The 20,403-nt window shown below is 34.6% G+C and overlaps 1 protein-coding gene across 1 annotated transcript in view; it reads right to left on the reverse strand.

The window, feature by feature from the left end:
- Positions 1 to 20,403, reverse strand: part of VPS13B (vacuolar protein sorting 13 homolog B) — a 424,599-nt gene that overhangs the window by 169,402 nt on the left and 234,794 nt on the right. The window contains 3 exon segments of the mRNA XM_032708140.1: positions 10,961 to 11,072; positions 16,544 to 16,952; positions 18,681 to 18,822. Of these exon segments, the coding sequence (XP_032564031.1) occupies positions 10,961 to 11,072; positions 16,544 to 16,952; positions 18,681 to 18,822 (663 nt within the window).

Genomic DNA, 20,403 nt, shown 5'->3' on the forward strand with positions numbered 1-20,403 from the left:
TATAAAGCTACTTGATTAGGGAAAAAGAAAGATTAAAGGGAGGTAACTTGAAGAAAAGAAATGTAAAAGCTTCAATAATATTGCTTTATAACATAAAACATAAACCACAAGTCATATAAAAAATAACTCTAGCTTTCAGATTACCTTTTATTTCCCAGTTTTACAGCTTATCTGAAAAATTTTTCATTACATTTAGGTTGCTGAGTATGTAAACTGTGAAAAGTATCCTGGGATTTTTAAGTGGTATTTAATGTGTTTTTCTTTGTCTCTGTGCCCTTTCTTGTTCAACTTTTTAAAGCCGTTACAGTCTATTTAATAATGTTAATGCTGAATCTGAGAATTTTATTAAAATTCTTAGTACACAGTGTCAGATTCTGTGCTGTGTTTCGAAAGCCTTGAGCATGATGGCAGTTTAAGCTGATCCAATCTCATGCTGATACAATGCACCTTTTTGCCAAGGCTAATCCTCGTATCTCTATAGAATAAATAGGCTCAGGGCAGTAACCTAACTGAAAACAATTGCCTGATGACCCCAACATTTTTTTAATTCTTTCAGCTCCCTCAGCCAGTTCACAATACACAAGTACAAGCCGCAACACCATGGAGAAGTAGGTCTTAAAACAGTTCAAGCTGAGATTTACAACCTCAGTGGGCACAAAACTCTTTGCCTAAAAACCATAGGTAAAGTAATGTTAAAAAATCAGCATTACATTCATTTCACTCTGGGCTGCTCCAAAGAAGCTCAGGGACATGCTTTACTCCTTTATCCCCTTTACTGGGCATGGCTAATCCGCACATCACTTGCTTCAGTGGGAGTGTGAGAGACTTCTCTACTCAAAGAACTCTTCAAACATCTAACAAGTTTTCTCTCAGCTGTGGTAAAACAAGAACTGTTTTGAGGAAGAATTAACAGTTTGAAAAATATTTTTAAATGGAAGGAAGGGCCGCTATTGGAGTTAAGGGAAGCAAATAGTTACACAACTTGATCTCAGTGAAGGAGGTATGTTTCAGTGCTGCTTGAAGGGAAAGAGATATGAGATTTCTGAGGGGTTCATTCAAAATGTGCAAAATATTATGAAAAAAAGGAAAATAAATTAGTCTTCCAAGGGAAAAGATGAGAACAACTGCAATAACCTTAGCTCTCAATAAAAAAATCCCCTATATATAACAAATATGTAGAATCTAAAGACTAGGAAATACAAAAGCAAGTAGTTAAAGATAAGGAGTATTTGAGTATATAAAGTGATAATAGAATATAATGAAAGGTTTAAAAGGATTAAAACTAACCAAACCCCCCAAACAATCTGTTTGATTTTATTTTGATTGGCTTCATCACAGTAGAATTGCAGTTTTTTGGAAAAAAGGAAGTGGACCAAAACTATGTTAAACAGCATCTAAAACCAGCACAAATATAGGAAATCCTAATCTCTCCTCCACTGAGTCACCATAAACATATTACAGCTTTCAAAACTGAGATTATATGAACTTCATGCATCAAGTTCTCCATACGCCACACAGCAAATACTAATTTAACTATGTTAAAACAGCTACTGAGACAGCAAGAAGTATCAGGAGAACAAGAAAACTCTGAGTTCAGGCTGCTGTTTATCTCTAACTTAGCCTTGACTTTGCAGAATATATCATAGTTAAGATCACCCACAGCTGAGAGACGCTTTTATAGAACAAAGTATAGCGCACAAGCACAACAGAGACAGCAATGCCCTTGTGAAAGTTTTACTTTACAACTGGTATTTACTTCTGACCTTAAGCTGTTTAATGATGGCATCGTAATTAAACAGTCAAAGAAATGGAGTACATGCTACAATAAATTATATAAAATATGGTACTGAATACTTCATAGACTCCATTTTGACAAGATGCATCTCTTGTGCCTGGCTCCCAAGTTCACAGCTAAACTGTCCAATCTGAGAATTTCACAATCTGAACACACAGACCAGTTTAAAGGGATTCTGGAAAGCTAGTCCTAATTTAGTTCTAAATCACACACAGGTGTTAGAATGAATGACACCCGAGTAATGAAACAATCTTAACCCCACTGTAAATTCAAATGCTTTATGCTTCATCTAGGAAAATGAAATGTGATTGCCCTAAGCACTAGTTATGACCGGCTTGCACACACCGAGCATATTTGCCCATTGAACTGGTACATGAGGGCAGGAGAGATCATTAGTAAAGAACAGACACATCCACAAGGTGCCCACGCTCAGAGTGGTTCTCCTCACCATGCCTCAACATTGGAGCCTCTCCCAAACATGTGAGCAAGTTGCCATAATGTTCCGGGTAATACTTGAATGGTTTTGAGAGATCTATGAAGTCTCTCTTTGAAATCTCTGTCTGCCTCTACAGCAGGGCTTTTGTGCACACATAAACACATCTCTATTCATTTCTCCTTCCCACCCCTCCTCATCAAGGACTGGGATGTTGCTGGCTGAAGAACAGTTGTGCAAATACCTCAGCCAAGTCAGAAGCAGTGTGCCCAACCGAAAGGAAGAACTTTGCAGATAGAATGTATATTAAGTCCTCAAAACAAAGTTGATAGTAACAATAAATCATTGACAAGGCATACTGTTTTTAAAATATTTTTTTAATATATGCATTGTTTAAGAATTACAAGACTTTGAAAGATATCTTTATCAATTTTACAGGTTTCACCTTTGCTCTGTTTGAATTAATTGGTTATTCCTTCGAATTCATTCTTTATTGGTATTTACTTGATTTTTTCCCCTGACATATTTAATAAGGTTTCCAATAAGGCTGCCCTGATTAACAACAAATGGATGCTTAAATGACATGATAATGCCATTGCTCTTCAATAGGAATGTTTCTATAAAGTATTCACTTTGCTTTCTGTGAGAAACTGCACGATTAAAAATTGTTGCAAGAATCAGATTCTCTGCTACTAAGTGAAAGAAAAAATACAAAGTAGGTATGCGTATTGAGAACACAATGATTAAATCAATGAATTGAAGAGAAAAATAAAGTTGTAAAAAGGCTTTTCTTATGAAATTTATTTTATTTTTACTATAACATTATAAGGAAATATATTTCAAATATATGTATTTAGGTAAATTAGATATGTTGAAGATTCCTGTAGAACTCATAAAGAAATTTCAAGTAAAAATAAGATTGATAGTTAAAGCTGAACATTTTTAAAGTTGAATTCCAAATATAAATTTAGCTTTGAATAGCTTTTGGTATTAGATAATTAACAAGCTACATTTCTGAAACTAAATGGGCAGTTCCAGCTGTTATTTTACAATTAGTTTCCACTGAGGGTTTTAAATTAATAACTGCTGCAATAGCCTCAAACATGCCAATGTTAATTAGGAGTGGTGTTTCCATGTAATGCTATCCATATACATGAATATTTTACTGGGCGAAAGGTCTAAGCAGATTTGTTTTTTGCCTCTTTACTAAAGATAGAAGAAGTAAGAAATGTAAACCAGGAAAAGACTTTCCTGAGAGTGGTACAGGATTTTAGGAAAGATAAAGACGACATTCCTAAGGTCCTTATGCTAAAAAAGCATGCGTTCAAGTACAATAGCAAAGAACAACATTTAGAACTTGCTTTTTGGTATGAATATTTTGATTTACACCCCAGCTGAACATTTAATAAATCTAAATTATTAAATGCAAGATTGCACGTTGAAATTATATGTAGAGAAAATCCTGTATTAAAAAAAAAAATGAAATAAAAAAGAAGCTACATCTTGAGGAATAAAACCATCCTGGTCTCAAATCCAAAAAAATTAGTAAATAAATTATAGGAACAAACTTAAAATCTTCATTGTTACAAATTTTTTTTCCCTAACACGGGAAGAAGAACACTGAAAATGGTGCTAGTGCAACTCTGTTTCACAACTTGTATGCAATAAAAGAAATACTTTTCCTTGAAAAACAAAGAATTTCTTTTCTTAAAAGTTATTTTCTTACATAACATTCCCTCTGCAGTTTTAACCATTTAGAAAGTTTAGAAAAACTGTAACAGAGATTTTATGATATACTCCTTTTCCCTATGGTACATATGGACATTTTAATAAGCAGTTCACATTTCGATCAAAAACTATGTGCACATACATTTTTTTTCACTGATTATCTTTGTTGCTTTTATTCAAAGAAAAAGAAAGAAACTCAGGTCAGCTAATTAGCATTAGCTCATTCCTTGTCTGCCTACCAAATAAGCTCCAAAGAAGTGTTAAAAAGTAAAGAAGCAAAATAGAAAATAAGTTTTAATAGAATCTTTGTAACATAATAAACTCTTACAAGATAATTACTCATATTAGGTCCATATTCTGGAAAACATTTAGTTACTCTAATGGTACAGTTCTGTGCAAAAAAGAATAGTTTTTAAATTGTCAATTGGTTTGAAAAGGAAAACACCAAAATTAACATTTTTGCTCATACTAGTTATAGAAAATTCAGGCTTTTTGTAACAACAATTTCAATGTATAGTTTTTGAATATAAATTTGCCCCACAGCAATTTAATACTGAATAAAAAAAAAAATATTCCTGAAGAGAAGATGCTTATAGATGTGGGTGCTGTTGAAAAGTTTTGAAAAGCATTTGATTTTCCAAACCACATTTGAAAGAAAAAACAGATTTCCACACAGACTGCTGGCTATGTATGTGCTTCTTTCATAAATTCCTTGCATCATTTTTTCCTTGCCCTCACTCCAGCACTATCAGGACAGACACACAAAATTGTTTATTACTCCTTATTTCACTGAAGGATTTTTGTTAACCAATTATGGGCCTTACATGATTATCACAACCATGTTCCAGACAGAGGTTCTTGAAATAAAGATAAATAGAAGATATTCTATACAGAAAACAACTTTGTTTTGTTATTTATAGATGTTTGAGAGTTGAACAGTGAAAACCAGTAAACTACAAAAATTAAAAGCATAGATTAGATACATTGAAAAAACCAGCTAGATACAATGAAAAAAAGACTTGCATTGGTAAAAAGTTTCATGAAAAAAATAAGAAAATTTACAGCTGTCTTTTCATGAGTAAACTCTACGTGTAATTTTTTGGGGGGGAAGGGGCATGTTTAAAGAACTTCCATTTACATTCACAAATTGGAAACAGTCTAAGGACAGCTTTATGCTTTGATCTATGAAAGATCTATACATGAAAATGACCATGGAACACTCGGAGCTGGACTATTAAGCTTTGATATATGACATGAATGAAATCCTTGGATCTCAAAAATGATGAATCCAGAGCATGGACAACAATTAGTTTCTTTATCGGCCAAGCTGAGGAAAGCTTGGGATTCTGTTTACCTAAACTCCCAGAACCTGACAGCTTAGCAATATTATTCCAGATCTTATTAGTAAGACCTTTACAGAACAGCCTCCAGACAGCCTGTATTCTCTGAGTGCTTTGTCAGCCATTTCATTTTTGCATTAAAAGTACTGTACCTGAACATTGCTTTACTCTATCTGTTCATGGATACTCCCTAAAATTCCTCTAATTAATGTTTTATGACAGAGTTTGCTAAAAACAATCATGTTAAGGCTCATCAGCATATACCTATATAATTGATCAGAACATTTGCACAGTATTTGGGATAACAGGGCCCTTATCCCAGTATAAAACTAAACGTCATCTCAATTTCAGCTCTGTGCTGCTTTATATTTAAGCACATCCGTGTTGCTGTTATTTTTTCAGTCAGAGAAACAGAATTTCTGTGTCTTGTGATGAAGTTTCCTCAGCCATTTTCCTAATGATAGTATCCAGTTCTGCTGGTAGCTTAGCACAACTAGTGCTACTCATTGTTTCCACCCCTGACATACACACTTTTTAAAAATTCATTACTTTTTATGTCATCTTTCCATTAACTAGAAGTGTTCAAAGATTCCACCTATGCTCAGCTTAATTGCACTAAGCACTCTTTGTATATAGAGGAAAATACTGTTGTAAAATAAAAAAGTGACAAAATTTTCTCATAGAATGTGAGATAATTGTGCAGAAAACTGATCAAGATGATTACACACAGAGATGATTAATCACTTCTTTAAGCATTATAATTTATTCATGTTGATATTCTACATTAGCCACTTTAATTAAAATAAAAAGAACTTAGGAAATGGCAAAAGGAAAACATATGAAGACATACAAAGAAGGAAATGTGGCTTTTTGAATTGTCCTGGAAGATGCTACTCTGTTTGCTGCAGCCACCTCCATCTCCCACCAAGAAGGGCACCATTCTGGTGCCCTCGGAATTGCTTTATATTCATAAGTAATTATCAAAAATCTAATAATCTGCTAGGTTTGTTGTCTGGAGAAAAGACTTGTGCAACTTGATCTAAATTGTTTGAGTAGGAGGCTGGAGAAGGTGAACTAGAGAAGTCCCTTCCAATTTAAATTATTCCATGATTCTGTGCTTTCCTTGGACTTTTTTAACAGAATCAGCCACATATCTGCTTTTAGCACTCTCCACATAATACCAATATTTAAGTTTTTAGAGAAGTGCTCACTGCTAATGAGAAATCTTAACTGATGTCCTCCAAAGCAAACAAAGTATTGCTACAAACACCACAACTGCTAAAAGTCTCCGTGTAGTTAAGCTCTTAATTCCTTTATACTAACACTGTAGCAGAAGTATTCCTTTCATGTAGGGTACCAAAGAATCCATAGATGAGAGACCTTTATAAAGATCTTGAGGAAAGAAATTTCAGATGGAATTTTTATACTAGACACCAGAGAGCCAAACAAGAACAAATCCAGGCCTGAAAAATGTAACTTTTTGCATTCAGAAAGATGGTTGTTTTTTCCTGTAGTCACAGCATTTATAAATTTCTCTCTGATGCAATTTCTCTGGTATCGCATAACCGCCTGACTTTCCCTTCATCAGGGCATTAATATGATTTCCCTATCTCAGAATTCTTATTCCTCAAAACTGCTAGACCTCAGTTTTGACAAATCTATTTGACCATTCGGCCACTTCAAAAGTTCTAACACAAATAGTACAATCACACAAGTAAGAAATGACCACATCATCTTGTTTTTTTGCAGCCTCTGGAGTCATGTACAAGCAGCATTTAATATGATCAGGTAGTTAAAGCTCATAAAATGTAGTTCTGTCCTTCACTGCTTAGCAGAAACTTCATTTAATCTGACTGACTCCTCCACAGTTTAAATTAACTGCTCTTCCCACTCTTTAGCCAGGTTAGGCAGCTGCTTTACTTGCATCCTTACTCAAAACCTCCTTTATTCTGCTCCCTGGCTGCATACCAAGGCCTTCTGGTATCTACAAGAGTACCAATCAACGGAACTGGCAGTTTCTTCATGGTAACATAACAGTTCTGGTCATATTTGTGGAAGACAAACACAGCTTACCTGGAGCTGGGGTTTAAGAATGAGAAAATCATGAGAAATCATTAAAACAATCAAAACAGCTTCTAGGATTTAGCAGAGGAAAAAAAAAAACCTGAAAAAGGGATATTGTCTCCTACTGTGACCAGCTAAAACTGTGTCAGTATACTTCTTTCAGAAGCCCTAAATTTACTGTTATGGTGCATGAATCTTTGTTTACTATGTGGATTAACAGACAAAACTATATTGGTCCATTTTCTACTAGAAGAAATACTTTTAGACTCATTTTTACATGGCATAGGAAAACTGAAGTTACTATGTCAATACATTTCTTTCCAAATTCCAATAATCACCTGAAAAAATATTTGTTCCCAAACTTTTGAGGCACGTTATTTTTCCAACATTCAGTTTAGTTCTCTCTCCAACTTAGCACGTAAGCTATTTTTCCTAAGACATAGATGGAGTCAGTTCAGCTTACAGGCCAAAAGTAATCTAGTTTATTTAGTATGACCTGCAGCCATACCAAACTTCCCTTTCATGCTCCGGCATTCTGTTAATGATATATTAGCACATTCAGTTTTTATATAAATTTAAATTTATGGGATAAATTCAAAAGATATTTGGAAATGCTATTCAGCCTCCAGCCATGAAAATGTTTCTCAGCCTTTTCTAAAAGATCAGTTTCTAAATGAGAAGCAAAAATTCTTTTCATGAGGCACTACAAAAGTGATATTAATTGCACGTGGTTGTAGTTCAGGCCTAAACAGAAGACTGTTTAAACCAAAGTGACACCACAAATTAAGTTTGTATCCCCACTCCAGAAACACTGTAAAGACAGTGGTTCAGACAACAATCTATTTTCTTTTATTCTATTAAAAGCAGCAGCAGCAAATTAGAGAATAGCGGTTGGAAAAAGACAGAAGATGACATGTTGGGATTATTAGGACACTGTAGCAGCTAATTCTTCAGTAATCAACAGGCTGCTGTAATTTAGGTTTTTTTGAGTCTCTTAAACTGGATACCATACTCCTTGTATCTCTGTTAATATTTACTAAGAAATCTTTCACCTAAGTACATGAACTACACATTGTAGTTTTACTAATTGATTTTTAAGCATTCTGTATTAGGTCCAGGTTTTGCTATCTAGTACCATCTACCATGGGCATGCTAAAAGGGAAAATACTTTTTAAGTTAACAAATCTCATATTTGGAGAAACAAACACTAACATTAGGCCTAACACCATGTGTTAATAATATCCAACTGTTTGGGTTTTTTCCCTTGAATACAGACTGTATGTCCTGCCCAACAATACAAAATTCTTTGTATTATTTTATTTAAAAAATCCCAACAAAACAAAACAAACCGAAAACCCCCAAAAGCAAAACAACAACAACTGAAAAATGGTGACATTAACTCCACTCAAAACTCCAGCAGTCTAACAGCAGTGACTGCCATGTAAGAAAATGAACAGCTATCTTCTCTACCAAGTACACTTTGTTCTGGATCAAAGAATATGTAATTAGAAAATGCATCTAGTTCAACCCGAAATTGGAAACTTAACACTTTTATTTAAAAAACAATTCATTTATATTGCTGGAAAGTGTTGAAGTTCACTTAAATGGATCAAAATAGTAACCTTCTTCCCAAAATCAAAGGACCACCCACTACCAACTTCAGTATTGCCCCATGAAATGCTGTAAAGTAACTTGACACTCTGTTCCAATATATCTTAAAAACAATAAAGCTAGTATGATTGGATGATTACAGAAAGAAAGACCTCGTCATTTGAAAGATACTGAGAAATTAGAAGAGTGGTCATTGAAGCAGTTAGAGGAAATTACTAAACATGTAAGACATTTCTCAGAAAAAGACATAGGAAGCATGATGTTGTGAGACTGGTCGCAAAGAAGCCAGTAACACTCAAGATGAGAGAGGTCTTTGGCCCAGCACGTATTTCTATTTTACCCATTTGGTGTCTTCATTTCTGAAGAAGAACTGGAGCACATTGTAACTGTATAAAACTATGAAAATCAAATACAAACTGCACAAATCTAGTCTGGAACATTTACGTATATAAGACACAGAGGGTCATAATGCAAAATGCCATCAGCACCTTTAAGTAATTGAGTGATTTGAAAAGCACTGAATTTCTGCATTTCAGATAAAGAAACAGATGCAAAGATATTAGACTCAAAAATGTAAACTAGCACAGGTTCACTGATTTCACTGGTTTGTACTGTGCATACAAGGAACACCGCAGTTTCCCTTGGTGACTGAAACAACCTCACAGAAGCTGGAAATTACAGACTCCACTTTATAATCAGGGATTGTCCTGACGAATTTTTGGTTGCTATGAGAAGAGTGGAACCTACATTTGGTTCTCTAACTTCTCAAAGCAGATATCAGACTGTCTGCTCAGACAGAATGGGCAGAAGCAGGAAGAGTCTGTACAAATGTCAGGAAGATCTCTTTCATCTGTGGGCAGGGGACTCTGGACCAGGGTCTGCCACCCAAAGCTGCTGCTAGTGCCAGGCTGTAAAATTTCTTCCATGAAAGCTCCATAATACAATAGATACAATGCTCATTTAAAAACAAAAGGGAAAAAAAAGGATAAACTACTATAACTAAACATACAAGGAAAGCCATTAATTTAAATGTTTCCACATGGAAATATGAAGAAAAAGACATTCTTACAACTTCTAAGTGATCAGAAGTAAAACTGCAGATATTTCATGGTCTCCTAAAAATTCTAGTCTTGACAAAAAGTAAAACTTGCTGTCATTTTCTAGGCAGTAAATGTTTTACTGCTGGGAAAAGATTTTGATGTTTGTAATTTCTATTGAGGAGCACTATGAAGTAGTTAAAAATATTGCCACATCTGAAAAACAGACCAACGGGAAGTATAAGACACTTGTTCATCTGTATTTCTGTGACTTTTCTCACTTGGTATTATTTGCAACCATACTTTCATGTCTGGCAACAGTGCCAACTCTACTAAGGATCATATATTACTTTTATCATGCTGATTACATATGTTCACCAGTTTTGCTGCCTATATATGATTAGTGTGGTTTGCACATACTTAGTGACACAATCCAGAGCATGACATTTTCACAGAAAATGTGTTTACTGGAAAGAGCTCCTTAGAAGTTTGCATTCCTTTCAGCTTTGATCTACATGACATGAAGAATCCTACAGTTTGAATATATGTTTATCATTTATATTATTAAGATCTATCTCCTTCACACTATATGGCTACTGAACACTTTGGTAGTCACAAAAAATTTCCTTTTCTCTTAGGTGAACTTAGTAGTAGCTGAATAAAAGAAAGCCTCTTAAAATGTTCTCATCTGTGAGCTTAAAATTCATAATGACTCGACATTTAAATTCTGTTATTCATCAGCACTTCACAGCAGAATTTGATTTGTCTAAATGGATCTGAAAGCCCACAAGTGAAGAAAATCAGAAAAACCTGGTTTTGAATATCAAAAGGTTGTATGTGAAAAGTATTTTTACAGGCTGCACGTACCCATTTTATTGATCAATTAACTTCTCCCAGAATGAATTTTTCCAAGACCATATTTGAAAAGTCAAACTCCTCCCCCGACACTTACTGATAAATGTCTTTTCTGAGCACAGCTCTGCTAAGAGGGTTGTCAGCCTGAGGAGCCATAGAGACAGATCCAATCTTGAGAACCAAAGTGTCTTCTTTAATTGCCGGATTACCTGTAGTTAGGAGAAGAGAAAAATATGTTTGATTAAAAGTCAAATGCACATAACAGGAACACTGAAAAATTATTACCTTAAAAAAAATGAACATAAGAATTTGCTAAGGGTTCGATTTTGTTCAGAAGCACCATTATATCAATAGCCCTGCTGTGATACATTTAATTTCCCCAGAGTTTTACGGCACCACTGAATCCTGGTCTGTGACTTCTTATTTTCTCTGATGCTTTTTTATTATTATTAATTTTTTTCTTCCAAAATTACTTTTTCCACAGACTTCTTTGAAATCTGTTTGTTTCTCAAATAATTATTTGCTGAAATATCAACACGTAAACTACTATAAATCATGTATCCTTTTTATTAAAGGCCTAGATCCTTTAGATATAAAACATTGCAGGTTATTGCAATATAACCATCCTAGTAGCATTTGTAATGGGCTGCAGCATACATGAAAAGTTCAAACACAAGGACTGAAACAAGAGAATCTGAAATCTGACACATATACAAAGAACAAGATGTAGTACTGGACAGTAAATTTCACATCAGTAACAAAATTATTCCAAGAAGAAAAATCTCTGCTTTCCACTTCATCTCCATCATTTTCAAATTTCATCCACATGTACAGTTTCTTAGTTTTAAAAGCAATGGTGGTATTAGATTGAAAACCAAAGTTCTACCCAGAAATAAACTAGCACCACGTTTTCTTGCAGTAAATTAACTCTATCAGCAGACAAACAAAGCACTTGGGTAAGGTTGTGCTCAGAAGACTCCATAGGAACTAGGAAGCTCCTGAGAACATGCAATGCAAGTTCAGAGTTCATCACATGAAGGGAAATGGTTCACTGCAACAACACCTGTGTGATAAGAAGCAACGCGGAATGACATCACGCTTGCTCCCACATCCAAGGAAATTCTGGAAGACTCTCATATATAAGTTTTAAAAACAAAATTATAGTAGCAGAACAGAGTTTAAATATTTTACTTAAGAGTGAAATGCTTGGTGTGGAAAGAACAAGCAAAATCTATAAACTTAACAAATGGCCATTCAGACTCACAAATGTCTTGATGGAAAAGATATCATGTTTTGCAGCTAAATGTGTATGTAGACATATTTGTATTTTTGAACAGATCCAAGAAGCCACAGAATTCACAGAAATTTCAAGACATTTTGAAACTATTGTAGGGGATACCACAGTAAACATGTGGCAAAGCAGGAACACAAATTCTAATGCACAACTAAATCAGAACAGAAGTGATTTACTTAAAAGAACCTCATCTACTTACAAAATAAAGTCAAATCCTTTAGTCCCCCCAAAGCAAATCAAAACTATTTACAGATGGTTTGGTTGCCAGAACTAAGGTAGAAAGGTTAAGCTGATGGAAACCCCCTTTTTTTGACTAAATTTGAACCCATATTTTCAACTTTAAGACAAAAAAAAACCCAAACAAACCAGTAAGGCATTGGGCTAAGTTTTAGAATGTCACCACTGTACATCTGTGTGTTGGATTTTTTCTTTCTGACACTTACATAAGAAAAAGGACTGAAGGTATTAAATACATATCAGACTGTAATTGCAACTTAATTACGTGCAAATTCTGAGAAGTGGTTCTTAATAAAATATATCTTAGGATAAGGATTTTAATTTGTCTCTGACAATTAGTAAAGAAAAATTAACACAGGACTACTCATTATGGTCTCTACCGGGTAAGTATTTCAGGAGTTTTTTTCAAGACAGGGTATGGACCTTTTGTGTACAGTTTCCTGTAGGTCAATAAATTAAGTCAATCTTAAAACAGAAAGAATTACAGGCATTAATATGTTCAGCTGGTTTTTAATAAGTGGTAATATGAGTCATGACTTCATGTGATGAATTCACATATCCATTCACTAACCCATGTTTTTCAAAATATGGGAATAATGTAGCAAACATAATGACAGTCATTACAGATATTAATAACTTCGAAGGGAAAAACATCTACACTACACAATGTAAGTACAGTCTAGGAAAGTCTTAGTGACTCAAGTGTAATAATGTTGTTCATTATTTCACTTGGGTTTAGGCACTGATTTCAGTCCTCTTTTTGCTGAGCTGAAGACATTATGCCCTTTTAATCCTTTCTTTTAAGGCTTTTCTCCAGCATTTAATCAATTAACATTTGTGATGCTTTTCAGCAACCTCTCTGCTTCTATCAATACCCAGTTTTATAACAGAAAGCAAATTGGACATTATATTTCATCATCTGCCATATGCGGAAGTACAGCTCTCACCCTTATTTCTTTTCACTAAGTTCACTGTGACCCTCAAGCTGTTTTCAGCCACTGTTTTCAGGATAGTGTCTCCAGCCCTTAAGACACAGTCTGCATAAACTGTTTCCTTGATATATAACTTCAGCTTCGGATGATTTAGTATATTTTCTACAAGCAGTGATGTAAGGACAGTGACCCAGATGCACGGTCTTGGGAAATTCTTTGCAACATTTGCTGATGCTATTTACTTTCAGAAATACCAGTTTCACTTATTATTCCCAATTGACAAGTTTTTGTGGGTTTTTTTTAGCCTTCTGGTTAGCCATTTTTAATTCATTTAACATTTCCACAGATATCATATGGGGATGTATTTAAATTAAATACCACAAGAAATAATGTCAAACTCCTTACAAAAGTCTAAGCATATCAAATCTTTGCAAACATTTTATCAACTAAGAATTGAAACCACAATGAAGAATGGAAATCAGATGTGTTTAACAAGACTAATTTTCCATAAAACCATGTTTATTGTTATGTAACAAATATGTAATAATTTATTAACTGAATTCTGTAATATTTTTTCCTATAATCTCACTGAGGGAGAGCAATAAAACTACCTGTCTTAATTTTATTTGAACATCACACTTTTCACTTTACTAGACATACCTTCAGCTGCCTAAAACCTGGTCTTCCAAGGTGTGTTAAAAATTAGCCTCAGACGACTCAGATCCCTGAGCACAAGCTGCTCAGCCTGACTGATTTGAAACGTTAATAGTAAGCAAGGAGGATATTACAGACCATATGTTATGACAGACTTCAAAGTAGAGAGTCATGCTCATGTGACAAGAATATATCACTTCTACAAATGCGGGACATACGTTTATTCAGTATGCCGCCTTTTCTTTTTCACTATCAACAAATTTATCATGTCCTTTCTAGAGATTCCCTATATTTTGCTCCTAGTATGTACTAAAGAGAGTTGCTATTGTCCTCAAACCAGCCAGATGTGGATTTTCCATCTCTACCACTTCTTATCAGTTTTTTGCAATTTACCATTTTAATTTATAGTCTTCTGCTATTCAGTAATTCTTGTTTCCATTTGTTATATATTGCTTTTATATATTTAGTTATCTTTACTTCATTGTTAAGTAAGTGTGGGCTGTTGGCCAGAGCTTGAAACACCACCTGATGTATTAACAAATCAAACTTGGAGAAAGCAGCATTGCTTATTGCCTAGGATAGAATGCTGCCCTCAAATCTACCACAAAAAGAAATGTTAATTTGGTGCTGCTGCAAAAACCATGCCACTAAAACATTATAAAATTGTGTGGGTGTAGTCATGCATGCATGTAAATTCCTCAGAAGAAAAAATATGATTTTGATTATTTCATAGTGTTTGTCTACCACAGTTCATTGTGCAAGTTTGGTTTTGGACTGCATGAAAAAACAGATTTGCTTTTTTATTTTTAACTCTACATGTAAAGTCACAATTACATGTGGTTTTGGGAGGAAGGATAGTATTCATTTTCATAACTACTGGTGCGCACAAGGTATGAACAGCAGACTAGAAGAGAAACTGAAATAATTTTTCTACTTCTAGTGCAGTGATTACAAATCAAAACACGTTAAGTCTGATCAGATTGAAAATCTCTCCTAGTCAATAAATGATGAATGAGGTCTTATGGAGGCATACCTCCACAATATGTAACACTTCCCTGACCTAGCACACCAGTGATGTGGGTCATATTTAACTCTTGCTCCTTATTACTGTTTCTAATTTCTATTGTTCTTGAAGACAATAAGTAGGAGAAGAGAGAAGCAATCTATTTCATGTTCATAAACAAATGAGACTTTGGGAAAATCTAGGGTGAAAGAAGAAATGAAAAAACAGTACTGATTTTCACAGTGATGCTATTTCAGAGTTTTCCAGTGAAAGAGGTTAGCTGGCTGTCTTATTAATTTAGTAAAGACCTTTACTGTTATGCTTTAAAAGTAAACAATTTTTCTTCCTACCTCGACTGCCTAACCATGGCAATTCTGTTCCTTGCATGTATTTTCAAGTAAGAGATAGCAACAAGACACGGGTTTTTAAAACATCTTTTTAATGAAATATACAGCTCCAGAGCTACAAAAACATACTTTTAAAAAAGATTTCCTTGACAGCATGCCCTAGAACTCCCTTCCAACTCGAATCATAATTCTTTCTTGCTAACACAGCCAGTCTAATTTTATCTTCCTGTGTTTTCAGCATTCCCAGTTGGAAAATTGTAGAGGATGCTGGCAAAAAAGTGATCTATGTAATTTCTCACTGTCTGCACTTCTTGCAATTAGGTTATGAGAAAAATCTAAAGACTATACTCTTAGGACTAAAAAAAAATCTAAAGACTATACTAATTGTGTGTTGTCATATATAACGGTAAAAAAAAAACCCCTCCATACCTACAGAACTTATGTAAACATATCATGATACCAGTAAAACACTACTTTTTTTTTCTAATCTCTAGAAAAATTGTGAGAAGTGAACGCAGTCTTACTAGCTGTTACATGGTGTAATTTTAATGTTACCATCTCTTTATTTATCTATAAAGATTGTAATAGGGATGGAAATATATTTTTACATATGAAGAGAGAACAATTTCTTACAGGACAAGTATTATCCATAGATCAAATAGCTATTTACAAACAACTTATGCTACCCAAACTCTGTAAATACCTGAAAGCCTGTTCCATAAGAGAGTCAGAATAGCTTCAACTAGAATGATAAACCATATCATCTGTTGGGCATCAATCACAAGGTACACTTTAATAACATTTTTCAAACTGAACTAGAATACTCAGTTCACTACTATATGGTTTTCCAGGTGTCAATTCCCACAAGAACTATGGCTCCCTGATTATGTTCCATTGCCAGACCATGTGTCTATGAAGACTAACTGATAGCAGTGTAATGAGAGCTGACACAGAATCATCACTGCAGAACTAGGTTAAGCTCCCTTTCCACAATCCTTGACCATTTCTTATAATGCAAACTCTTTAGGTACCAGGAAAGCAAGGATCAAATAAATACCCAGAAGAACTTTTGAGTAAATCTGCAGAGCAACAGCATGAATATTAGATGTTTTCTAACTATGACTCTTAAACTGAAGCAATGGTCAGCAACTTAACTACAAGTATTTGTCTACAAAAATGAACAGCAAAAAATCTCCAACATAAAATACTGTACCTTCTGGATTATGACGATCTTCCTCATTTTTGGGAAAGAAGACTCTTATTACACCAGTGTTGATATAAATCAGAGGTAAGTTGCGGGAAGTTAGAGCATGAGTCCTCATAGGTTGGCCTGGTGACTTTCTTTTCTCCTTCTGACTCTTCGGCAACCTGGCTTGAAAAATGCTTGCAATGGCATTAAGCAAAGGAAAACAGAGGACCACATCAAAGGCCTGAGCAGAGAGAAGGATCTCATGGAGAAAGTGAGGAGAACCATCAGTGTGACCTTCTGACAATTTATGGAATGTTCTTCTTTCATTTCTTGATATCAGTTTGTGCCGGACATTTTTTGTCACAGCTTTGGTATAAGTGAGAGAAAGAAATCCATGTTGCTGGTGTGAGCCATCTAAAAGTTTTGCAGTCGTCTGTTTCAAGGAAAAATAAATAAATAAATAAACAACAAAAACATATGTGTAACATTCATCAATTACCATACTCTCTGCTAGTTAGGTTGTTTAGTGTTCTATATTTTCTAACAGCTTTCCACAGTTCATTAATAGTAAAAAAACCCAAAACCTTTCTTTTTTTTGGAACTAACAATTTGTTCACAGCATGTCCATACTTCTCTGCATTGAGTCAGCTAAAACTATGAATTTCTGAACTTTTTCTTTTCTAATTATTTATGTTGCATGGAACTCAAATCCAACCAGACAAAAAAATCCCATGTATTTAAGCATCTAAATTTACCAAATCTTTTTGATACTTTTTAACACAGGTATATATTTTGATTTCTCCTTCATTTTAGGCATTTGAAAATCTTACTCTCTTTGCATTGTTCCTTCTGTGTGTGCAAAAAACATAGGTGCTAAGATATCACTGAAGTGCTGAGATAGCTTCATTCTATTTAAACATGGGTATGTAAACCAACCATAGTCAGCTAAATAAGTATTGAATCGGTTTTGCCTCATCAACTCTGAGTATTAAAGGAAAATAGCTGTACCACATGCTAAAGCACATCACTTAAATGTACAAATGCATTGTACTTTAGAAACTGCAGATTCCTTCACTTAAGACAGATATTTCTAGCTGAAGATGACAGCTAGATGCTTAGCTCCCAGAAGATGTATAATGCAGTTTGCGTATTATCTTTGAAAGTTAGTTACAGAAAAATGTAAAAAAAAAATATTTTAACAACGTTATAAAGATTTTAATAGAATTCTTTACTATTGTTTAAATATTACCTTTTATCATATGAGCACAAATGAAAGTAACTACATTTTGCAAGTTGTTGCTTCTTTCAGCATCTTAAATTTGATTAAATTAAATTGATTTTAAACACTCTTAACAGAAAAACAACTCTTTCCTTAATAAACAGGATATATAGCTTAAATGTTGGAAAACTTGAAGGTTTTATAATTAAGTGAATTAAAACAAATTGGTAAATTAATTTCCTATAAGAATTGTAACAAGGAGAATAAGAGAAAGTATTCCCGATGAATATTCATGATGAAAATAAATCAGACCATACAGAACTTCCACTAACATAAAACGATATACCCACAAAACTGTAAAGACCCCAATGTCATAATATATAAAGCCTTTTAAGGATAAAGAAGCAAGAAAAAAGGGGTTAAATATCTCACACTGAGCTATTCTGAAACAGCAAGTAATGTTTGAAGCATTCAAAAGGAAGACTTAAATATAAAATTGTTAATTGTTGCATTATCATAATTAGAGAAGCAATTTTAAAAGGCTGCATAAAGGTATACTGCAGTAATACTAAGTACTTAAATCCCTAAGTAGATATCAGAATTACAGTAACACAATGCAATATTTAGTACTGGCTTTTACATATTAGGGCTTCCAACATTACTGTATGTGTTCATTTTTAATATAAATGAATCTCACTGACTTCAGTGGTCTGTTATGTACAAGGTTGTGAACCATCAATCCTCATTCCTATATCTACGAAAAATGACAAATATTACGAAAGGGGAAGAGGGAAATAACACAGTACATAATCAGTATAAGCAAGAAATACATTCAGCACAAAAAAATTTAGATGCCAAGAAACTAAAGCACATTAAGATTTTTCTTTTTTACTGGCATTTCAGAGGAAGTTCTGTAGTAAAAATTTTTAAGAAGATTCTTACAGAGGGAAAGAAGCCAGAGAAGTTACTGAAAGGATCCTGCTTGCTGATGGGTCGAACCAACAAGGTACGTCTGTTCAGCTTGTCAGTACAGGAAAGGAACACACCTCCATATTGTCCCAGAGACCAAGAATCTTCCCCAAAGCTTGAGGTAATGAACGAGGCATGTAAGATGGGAAGACAAAAAACAAAGAAACAAAAAAGTTGCTATAAGCAAAAAAAAAATATTTACATTTCGCTTGCGTGTTTTGACGTAACTGCAAGATAAATCTATGCCACACCTTTTCCTAAAAAGCTGAAATTCAATCTGATCAAGCAAAAAAAAATTGTTACTTTGCAAAATTTTATGTCAAGGGACAATCTATAGCAAGAGCTCAAGACAGATGAGAATAAAATTATAGTAAAATCCTGCATATAGAAGAGGGACTTACCCTTGGATTTTCAGCAGATAGCTCTAACAGAACAAGAAGGAGAATAATTACAAGAACAAAGAAACTGTGAACATAAAGCTGTCTTCACATGTTACAAAATCAGTATTATTTAGAAAAAAAATTAGCTTTTAACTATTAAAATGTGCTTTGTACTACAGCTCTGGTAACCATTCTTTTCAACATACTGAAGAACAAAGCAAAAGTATGTTGCGTGAGTTATTCAGGTAAGCACCTTAGTTTACTAAAAAATCTCACCAAAAGTTTTTCTCTGCATTGTAGAAAAATTCCTTCAAAATATCCTGACTGCCAATCTCCCCTGGCCTGGAAGACAGAAAGTTCACCTCATCTATTCTCTGCTTTTGGTTTTAGTCCACGGAGATTTACAGATAAGAGCAAGTTATTCCGAAGAGATTAGGAAATAAATGAGAACAGTAACAATTCTGTCAAGTGGAATAAGTTTGGGGCTTTTCTTTCTTTCTTTTTTTTTTTTTTTGTCCCCCTAAAGCTTCTTATGAGCACAAATCTGCTGGGATTTCATAGAAGCATAGAACATGCCAAGTTGGAAGTGACCCACAAGGATCATCCTGGCCCTGCAAAGGACCATCCCCAAGAGTCACACCATGTACCTGAGAGCACTGTCCAAATGCTTCTTGTACTCTGTCAGGCTTGGTGCTGTGATCACTTCCCTGGGGAGCCTGTTTCAGTGCCCAGCCACCCTCTGCATGAAAATCCTTTTCCTAAAATCCAACCTAAATGTCCCCTGACACAGAATCATGCATTCCTCGGGTCCTGTCACTGGTCACCACAGAGAAGAGATCAGTGTCTACCCCTCCACTTCCCCTCCTGAGGAAGCTGTAGGCCACTATGAGGTCTTCCCTCAGTCTTCTCTTCTCCAGGCTGAATAGACCAAGTGACCTCAGCCGCTCCTCATATGGCTACCCCTTAAGGCCTTTCATCATCTTTGCTGCCCTCCCTTGGATGCTCTCTAAGAGTTTAATATCTTTCTTATATTGAGATGCCCAAAACTGCACACAGGACTCAAGGTGTAGCCGCACCAGTGCAGAGCGGAGTGGGACAATCCCCTCCCTCGACTGGATGACGATGCTTTGCCTGATGCCCCCCCAGGACATGCTCGGCACTCCTGCCTAGTGACTTGATTTTAAAAAATAAAGTACAAATTTTGATTATCAAATGTTACATTATATACAAACAATAACTGCATTTGTAACTTAAGCAAAAAGATAGAAATTGAAATATTTTTTACGACGGCTGATCAGGAGTAAAGTCTAAGATAT

The sequence above is a fragment of the Chiroxiphia lanceolata genome, chromosome 1 (assembly GCF_009829145.1).
Source record: "Chiroxiphia lanceolata isolate bChiLan1 chromosome 1, bChiLan1.pri, whole genome shotgun sequence".
In the NCBI taxonomy this organism is placed as follows: domain Eukaryota; kingdom Metazoa; phylum Chordata; class Aves; order Passeriformes; family Pipridae; genus Chiroxiphia; species Chiroxiphia lanceolata.